Consider the following 8,834-nt stretch of genomic DNA (forward strand, 5'->3'; position numbering starts at 1 on the left):
CTACTAGGACTACCACCACAAGTACAATCAAGTACTTTTATCGTGTACTTTTTGAGTAATACCCTGTCAAACTCCCATGCAGAGTGCATGTTTTCTGCCATCTTTGATGAGAGATAAAATCATTTTTTGCCATAAGTTCTCAGTGAAAGATGTACTGTTGGACTCAGTACTATTTGAACTACAACCACAAGTACAATCAAGTACTTTTATCGTGTACTTTTTGAGTAATCCTCCATTTGGTCCGCTGACCGTTGAAGCTGTAATACTGCAACACATTCAGTACAAATGCCTGTTTTGGAGTCTTCAAAAGGTGCAGTAGAAGGACTTTACATTTTGTTAAAGACAGGACTATTGTAATTAATTCAAGAGAAGAGACAAGAGAATAAAGAAAAGACAATTGTTATAATGGGTAACTTTAATGACAGACATAATATGAGGTGTTGTGATCATTGGGAATGAGCCTTGTACAGGGAAAGTGTGCTGGAGGCTGAAGACATTGACTGGTCCTGATGGAGAGAGGTTTTGGTCCTGATGGAGCGCAGCCTCCTGCCAGAGGGGAGGGGGGTGAACAGCTTGTGTCCAGGGTGGGAAGGGTCGGCCACTATCTTCCCGCCTCAGGGTCCTGGAGGCGTGCAGGTCGTGGAGGGATGGCAAACACCCTCTCTGCAGAGCTGATGACACGCTGCAGCCTGCCCTTATCCTTGTCTGTGGCTGCAGCGTACCAGATGGTGATGGAGGAGGTGAGGATTGACTCGATGATGGAGGTGTAGAAGTTCACCATCGTCTGTGGCAGGTTGAATTTCTACAGCTGCTTCAGGAAGAACATCCTCTGCTGGGCTTTTTGGATGAGGGAGCTGATGTTCTGCTCCCACTTGAGTTCCTGGGCGATGATGGTGCCCAGGAAGCGGAAAGACTTCACAACAGTGACTGGGGAGTCACACAGAGTGATGGGGGCGGGAGGGGCTGCGTTCGCATTGTACTCTGGAGGGGAGTTTGACAGGGTATTACTCAAAAAGTACACGATAAAAGTACTTGATTGTACTTGTGGTGGTAGTCCTAGTAGCACTCTATCCAGCAGTACCACTTTCACTGAGAACTTATGACAAAAAATGATTTTTATCTCTCATCAAAGATGGCAGAAAACATGCATTATTGTACTCTGCAGGGGAGTTTGAAAGGGTATTACTCAAAAAGTACACGATAAAAGTACTTGATTGTACTTGTGCTGGTAGTCCTAGTAGCACTCTATCCAGCAGTACCAGTTCCACTGAGAATGTATGGCAAAACATTATTTTATCTCTCATCAAAGATGGCAGAAAACATGCACTCTGCATGGGAGTATGACAGGGGATTACTCAAAAAGTACATGATAAAAGGACTTGATTGTACTTGTGGTGGTAGTTCAAATAGTACTGAGTCCAAAAGTATATCTTTCACTGAGAATGTATGGCAAAAAATGATTTAATCTCTCATCAAAGATGGCAGAAAATATGCATTATTGTACTCTGCAGGGGAGTTTGACAGGGTATTACTCAAAAAGTACACGATAAAAGTATTTGATTGTACTTGTGGTGGTAGTTGAAATAGTACTGAGTCCAACAGTACATCTTTCACTGAGAATTTATGGCAAAAAATGATTTAATCTCTCATCAAAGATGGCAGAAAACATGCATTATTGTACTCTGCAGGGGAGTTTGACAGGGGATTACTCAAAAAGTACACGATAAAAGTACTTGATTGTACTTGTGGTAGTAGTCCTAGTAGCACTCTGTCCAACAGTACATCTTTCACTGAGAACTTATGGCAAAAAATGATTTTATCTCTCATCAAAGATGGCAGAAAACATGCACTCTGCATGGGAGTTTGACAGGGTATTACTCAAAAAGTACACGATAAAAGTACTTGACTGTACCTGTGGTGGTAGTCCAAGTAGTACTGAGTCCAACAGTACATCTTTCACTGAGAACTTCATAAACTACTACCGTCAGCGTCACTTCTCGGCGATTACCGTAAAGACGCTATTAATCGCGCACTCAAAAATGAAGCCCTGCTCATTTTACCATGCAAATGCGAGAGACGGCTGAGTTGACCGCACTGTTCTCATGCCTGACCATGGACCAGTGGCATAAGATTAGCGAAGAAGCATGGTTGTCATGGTTACCCTTCTGTTTATTCTCCGCGGTGGGGGCCGAGCAAGCCCCCAGGAAGTGCGCCGGACTCTGAGTAGAATATTCGTCGTGGCCAAACGGCAGTACTACACTTCCTTTAGGTTGCTGGGCCCGGAAACACTTTTCCCCGTTGACTTACATGGGGAAAGAATGGTCTGTAAATCGTTAGATAATTTTACTTTTAAACTAAATAAACCACCCAGTATGAACACTTGTATAGCCCTAATAAAAAACATTCGTTCCTCAAGTTGTAAAAATGTGCTAATAACGTTATTCTGAGAGTTATATCCCTCTGCATTATGAACGCGCATCTAACCCACGGGACCGCGCCGCCCGGCACGTTCATGTTACGTGTTCAGCAGGTTCAGCACTACATGCGTTTATCTTTACCCATGGATGCAAAAATAACAACGGACCCATATCGTCTCACTGCCATCCCACGGAGCTGTAATAATTGATATATTGCACATGTTTGCTGTAATTCCTCATTTGTAAAATATTATACTACATGGGCCGTATGATTACATCTTGTAGCCTACCGTAAATGTTGTATTAAATAAAGTTAATATTACCGACGTTAGATTAATGTCCCTGTAGCTACTTATTGCACTAAGAAGCTTATTGCACTATATATATATATATATATATATATATATATATATATATACACAGTGCAATAATTATTTGCATGTTGGTTAAAGTTGCGCATGCGCTATGAGCGCACATACGGGTACTTCTCAGGCATGCCGGGTAATCTGTGACGTTTCGCTCTCTCAAAAGTAGGGCCATTTTATCATCATGCGCCAAGCAACTTTCATAGGAATGAATGAGGCCCCGCCTCCCACGCTGTATCCAGTTCTTATTATACATCCATGGGGCAGAGGTCAACGTGTATTAAAGTTTAAATCTTCCGGACAAAATTATAAAAAGTGCCGGTCAAAGGTCTTCTTTGTTATTTATTGAGCTTTAAAACAAATGAATAATGACTCTATATAATAATAAAATACACGGAGCCTCTCTTTTTCCTCCCTCTCTTCGGACAGTGTCAGTGTCTGTCTCATGCAGCAGCTGATCCAGTAATGAGTGACCTGGTCGACAGTAAAAATAAACATATTTATAACTAGTTTTGATAGTTCGAGAGGTAATTAAAATAGCTAAGGGCGATGATCTGACTGAAGTGTGTGTTTTACTCCGTTCCCCGCTGCATCACAGCGGGAGGAGCCGCAGGTGAGCAGAGCTGCGTGTCTCCGTCCTGTCAGATTAGACTTCACTCGCGTTTATGTCCATATCGAGAGAAAGATAAATAATCTGAATTCAGTGTGCAGTTTACTTTGACGCGGGGGTGAGCAGCAGAGGTGGGGAGAGGCGGGGCTATTGCGTCATCATTATCAGAACATGATCGTATAATTACTGAGTTTAGGCACGTTAATAACGTTTTAATGAAGTTGAATACAGTATATTCATATTTGTCAGTGATTTCATGTCAATTCGGCAAACATAAACATAAATGATCGTGGTGAAGATGATGATTAAATTAGAATTAAAAATCGAAAGCCGGGCTGCATTTCCTCCCGTTCGTTTTTTTAGACTAAACAACATTAAATTCCGCTGTACATCCAGCAGTACAGTATCTGACTTTATTTCACATGAGCTCCAGTGTGGAACCCCACTGCACCCCCTGGTGGATCAATGATCCATTGCAGCTGGCTTCATTATAATTACATTTATTTATCACGGGGCGGTCTCAAGTCAAGCTGGAGGTTTTCCCTTGAGCGAGGGCAGATCACGTACCAATCACGGCCCTCGCGTTTCAAACTGTCTGAAATTAAGTGCTACATCTCTATGTTGTTCAAAATGGTCAATATGAAGTCAGATTGAAGAAATCGGTAAAAGAATTGCCATTTATACCTATTTCCGCCAAGCGGGTCAAATTGACCCCACCCCTTTTCGCGCTATTGATTTTGCGTGTAAACAAACATGACGTGTTGCTATATCAACGCCTTTTGTCTACTGCAGTTCCTTATAGATTGAGATATAGATTGAGAGATAGATTGATAGCGACAGTCTGTAGTGAAGGAGCGCTCCTGCTCACGGGAGACTGCTTGCGCTTCGCTCCGCAGCAAACAGCTGTTTGCTTTTCACACAACAACGACAACCGCCTCACGCAACCATGTTGTACCGTTAATAAACGAAACAATTTAACAAAATTGCTTGTCAAAATACCAACACCACAGGACCATTTTTCTTTTTAAAGCAATACTTTTACTTTGAAAATCAATGCATTCTAATGCTGGGTCAATTTGACCCCGGTGGCGGTATTAGGTATAAAAAATCTCTGGCGGTTCTAGGGTTAAAGTATGGTGAATATGTCCATCATGTCTACCCCTTATTCCACAGTACCCTCAGTGTGTTTTATGATTATTTCCTCATTTTTACTTTAATAGTTTCCTCCTTATTCGTTTGTGAATACGTGTGTTTATGTGTAAACTCACTCACTCCCGTTTTCCTTTTCTCCCCCTCTGGTTGTCAAGCCACGACCGCCTCACATTCTGCTAGACCATGCCAACTCCTCAGGTTCTGTCTTCTCCTCAGGTTCTGTCTTCTCCTCAGGTTCTGTCTCCTCCTCAGTCCATCCGCTCTTGAATCCTTCCGCTGTAACTCTTTTCAGTGGCCCAACTGCTTTGCATTTCATCTCCTCCTTTACAGTCTCTTCGCTGTTGCATGGAGGGCGTATTCCGCTCTCATGTCCCACACTCTGCTCTTGTGCCAAATCTTGTGGCTCAGCTTGGAACTTCATGTCCTGTCTGAAGGACCGATGAGAGTATGCCTCTTTATGTCAGCATTCGGTTTTTGTTCTGGATGCCTCAGGTGGAGATGGTTCTGGATGCAGTTCTGTTGTTGTTGGTTCAGCTCTGGTTCTCTGTCTGTTCGATGGAGAAGGAGGAGTCTCCTGTGGTGAGGTAATTTGTCTGCTTGGAAGACGGGGGTCATAGCATTCTGACAGGCAGAGAGAGAGAGAGAGAGAGAGAGTCCAGGTCTCGGGACGCATTACCTATAGAACATTCTAACACACTGAGGTAAAAATAAATCCTATATTTTCCACTCTATTTTCTAATCATACTATCTGTCTTTGATGTTAAATGCCATCCAACCACAATTAATGTCTACTAATAATTGTACCATATCCCTAAACATTGTTTTCACCCACTGTAACATGGCTACTCCAAATTACTCTTTCTGGAAAATATTTTCTTCTATAAATTGAAATACCTACATGTTTCAAGCACCACATATTTCACAAACTATAAAAGAACGTCCCCATATTTTCTCCATCATTTTAAATCTCACTGTTATTTAGAACATTAGTAACTTTTGTGACTGGATATATCTGTGCAATGTCGCCACAATCTGCTCGGAAATTTTGTTCATAGAGTTTGTACGTACAAAGCTGTACTTGTGGGTTAGTAGCCTGTTTCTACAGTAATAATTTTCAATAATTGTGCTCAGATAGGTCACCGGTCGGTTGTCCATAGTCTTAACAGGGTTGTGTTTTTGGTACAGACTAAAACATGGATCCAGTGTATTTGGAGATTCCCCTAATTTGTAAATCTCCATCACTTAAATATCCCGATCACTTAAACCAGGGGTTGGCAACCCGCGGCCCACGAGCCCTTTAAGTCCTCTGCTCTGGCTCCCTTGAGCTTAGACAAAAATAAGAAGGAAATCAAATAAAAGTAGCCTATTTGTAGGACTATTTATATTTTGTTCCATGGTTGACATTTTTTCGTATCTTGTATTTTGAGGTGATACTGTGACACATAAATAAAAAACAAAACGGTTTTAATTAGGTCAACAAAAATATGCGTCACATCCTGCTACGGTCCCGCGCCAGCGCCTTTTCCTGCGGGTGAATAACCTGACCCACGGCTCGATGAGCGAACTATGGATAAATCAAAGAAAAGTACAGGAGGAACACAGGATTTAATGCTGTGTGGACAGAGTTATCTGCTTTCACAGCAAACGATGCTGGTTTACCGGTATGTTTGATATGTAGAGAGAAGTTGTCAACGGTGCTGCAGCCTTTACGTATCGAGGAACAACACGGGAGAGGAAGACAGCTGACAATCTTCAGTCATAATTCAATGGGGTATGTCATTTATTTCAGAAAACACTTTTTGTTATATTCCATGGAATGCTCTTAACGTCCCGATAGCAATGAATATATTAAATGCTTTGACAATAAATACATACACAAATTAATCTCTGGAAGCCGTAGCGCTGTAAAAAGCACGACCAATCATTTTAGCCGGCCCGGCTAAAATAACTGGATGGCCTACCTGCCTGTCAGCCTTCCATCTGTGCACAAACTTATCTCGTGGCCTCATTGATGATGCACGTTTGTGTGTGTTGGAGGAGGGGCTCTGTAAGGAAGTCTGAAGGAAGAGGCATATTTTTTCCGGTTGTGTATTTTCAAATTCTAGCGCACTCGAGCTGGTTTCTCCATTCTTACCTACCCTACCGTTAACTCTTTTTAGGGTGCAGATATATGTTTTATTTATTTCAAAGTGGGCACATTTTAATTATATATTTTTTTCCTTCAAATGTACAGAGGACTCCCCAAGTGCTGTGTTTAATTTATTTTAAAGTAGGCCTGTGTATTATTTGTAATTCTCCTTTATAGGAGTTCTTTGTTTCTTATTAGAGGTTAACAGTTTTATATAACGTAATAAATAGCCTAATAAATGCAAAAAAACGGTAGTTTTTGTCTGATATAACAATAAATACAACTTTATTAGCTATCAAGCTATGAAATTTGTTTTTGCGGCTCCAGAAAAAAAAATGTTTTGGAAAAAGGAGCAAAATGGCTCTTTTGGTCAAAAAGGTTGCAGACCCCTGACTTAAACCCATCTTATCATTTGATACAAGAACTGCATATAGGGGGGGGTGAATCGTCTTGATTGTAAGCGCCTTACCTTTGGGAGCGAGTATTTCTAACTCCTCTTCTTGTTGCTCAGCTGATCTTTTGGCTCTGGGGATAAGTGAAAGTCTCTGAAACACAGCTGGTGTTTTGTTAGTGATATGGGCATTCTCTATGAGTGAACTAATGGATCCATGTCTTGCATGATATTGTACTCCCCATCCAACCAGAAAGGTGCCAAGTGTAATGAGCACAATCAACAATGCTATTCTGACTCTTATCCCGAGGGGAGCCCACAATTGCTTTGGCTTTGTTCATCTCTATTGTATCCATGGTTGTGTCAGTTACAGAATTTAAATGATGAGTATCAAAATAACATTTACAAAAATAAAAACAAAACGTTGGACTCTTTTTCAGGTGTTCAACAAAAACTAGGGCCACCAGGGTGGGTGGAGGGGGTCTGGAGGACGGGATTTTGGGCTGACAGCCCAGGAGCACAGCGGAGGACCCGGAAGGGATCTCTGGCGGACGGCCCGGGGCCAAGGCAGAAGCCGAGAAGGGGGACTCGGGCGGACGGCCCGGGGGCAAAGCAGAGTCCAAGGTGGGGGTCTCGGGCGGACGGCCCGGGGGCAATGCAGAGTCCATGGTGGGGCGAAGGCCACAGCAGGCGAACTCAGGGGGCCGAGCATGAGGGCGAAGGCAGCGGCAGGAAGAGTCAGGGGGCCGGGCCCGAGGGCGAGGACCGCGGCAGGAAGAGTCAGGGGGCCGGGCCCGAGGGCGAAGACCGCGGCACTCAGGGGGCCGGGCTCGAGAGCGAAGACCAAGGCTTTCAGGGGGCCGGGCTCGAGGGCGAAGACCAAGACTCTCAGGGGGCCGGGCTTGAGGCCGCAGACCACGGCTCTCAGGGGGCCGGGCTCTCAGGGGGCCGGGCTCAAGGGCGAAGACCGGACAGCTCCGGAGGCCGGGCAGGACCCGGTGTCGGCCGAACAGGAACCGGAGCCGGTGGGACAGGCTTCGGTAGGATCCCCCACGGAAGAGGACCAGGAGTTGGCAGGACCCCCGGCGAGACAGGTGGCGGCGGGACCTCCAAAGGAACAGGACATAGGGTTGGCAGGACCCCCGGCAGAAGAGTAGTCGGCGGGACCCCCAACGGGACAGGACATGGAGTTGGCAGGACCCCCAGCGGAAGAGTTGTCGGCGGGACCTCCACCGGCACAGGACATAGGGTTGGCATGACCCCCGGCAGAAGAGTAGTCGGCGGGACCCCCAACGGAACAGCACATAGGGTTGGCAGGACCCCCGGCAGAAGAGTAGTCGGCTGGCCCTGCATCTCCTAGAGGCCCTTTTGAGACACCGTGGACCTCCACCAGGATAGTAGTCGGATCCCAGGAAAAGGTTAGAGGCTTGAGAAAAGTTTCCAGGACTACTGGTAAAAAGTTGTAGCCACTCAGGCAACAAACTCCTGAGCCAGGGCTTGCTAGCAACCTCCTGGTGTGCCTCCTTCAAAGCAGCCACTCTACCCCGTATAGATGAGGCGTCATACCACGTACAAAAAATGTACTCCAGAGAGTACCCAAGACGTTCCGCCGGTAGCATCAAAAAAGCGGAATCTGTTGAATCCTTTTGTGGTTGGTTCGTACTGTTACGGTGAGTGAAGCAAGCAGGATAATGCAGATAACGCTGAAAATGCCTTTATTTCAAGGATAACGAAAAATACTAGGACAGAACACTCACCGGTGAACTCAGTC

At 44.6% G+C, this 8,834-nt stretch overlaps 1 protein-coding gene across 1 annotated transcript; it reads left to right on the top strand.

Annotated features, from left to right (window-relative positions):
• The first annotated feature begins 6,143 nt into the window (after positions 1–6,143).
• Positions 6,144–8,519, top strand: LOC307015308 (uncharacterized protein). The gene is made up of 2 exons (XM_079643820.1): positions 6,144–6,315; positions 7,504–8,519. Exon 2 carries the CDS (start codon positions 7,719–7,721, stop codon positions 8,421–8,423), a length of 705 nt encoding a protein of 234 aa, XP_079499946.1. The 5' UTR covers positions 6,144–6,315; positions 7,504–7,718; the 3' UTR covers positions 8,424–8,519.
• Positions 8,520–8,834: the final 315 nt, after the last annotated feature.

Source organism: Notothenia rossii (assembly GCF_949606895.1).
Source record: "Notothenia rossii genome assembly, chromosome: 8".
Taxonomy (NCBI): Eukaryota; Metazoa; Chordata; class Actinopteri; order Perciformes; family Nototheniidae; genus Notothenia; species Notothenia rossii.

What these genes read in the sequence shown, in the direction of transcription:
- LOC307015308 (XM_079643820.1), top strand. Translation starts at nt 7,719, where the DNA reads ATGCAGAGTCCATGGTGGGGCGAAGGCCACAGCAGGCGAACTCAGGGG.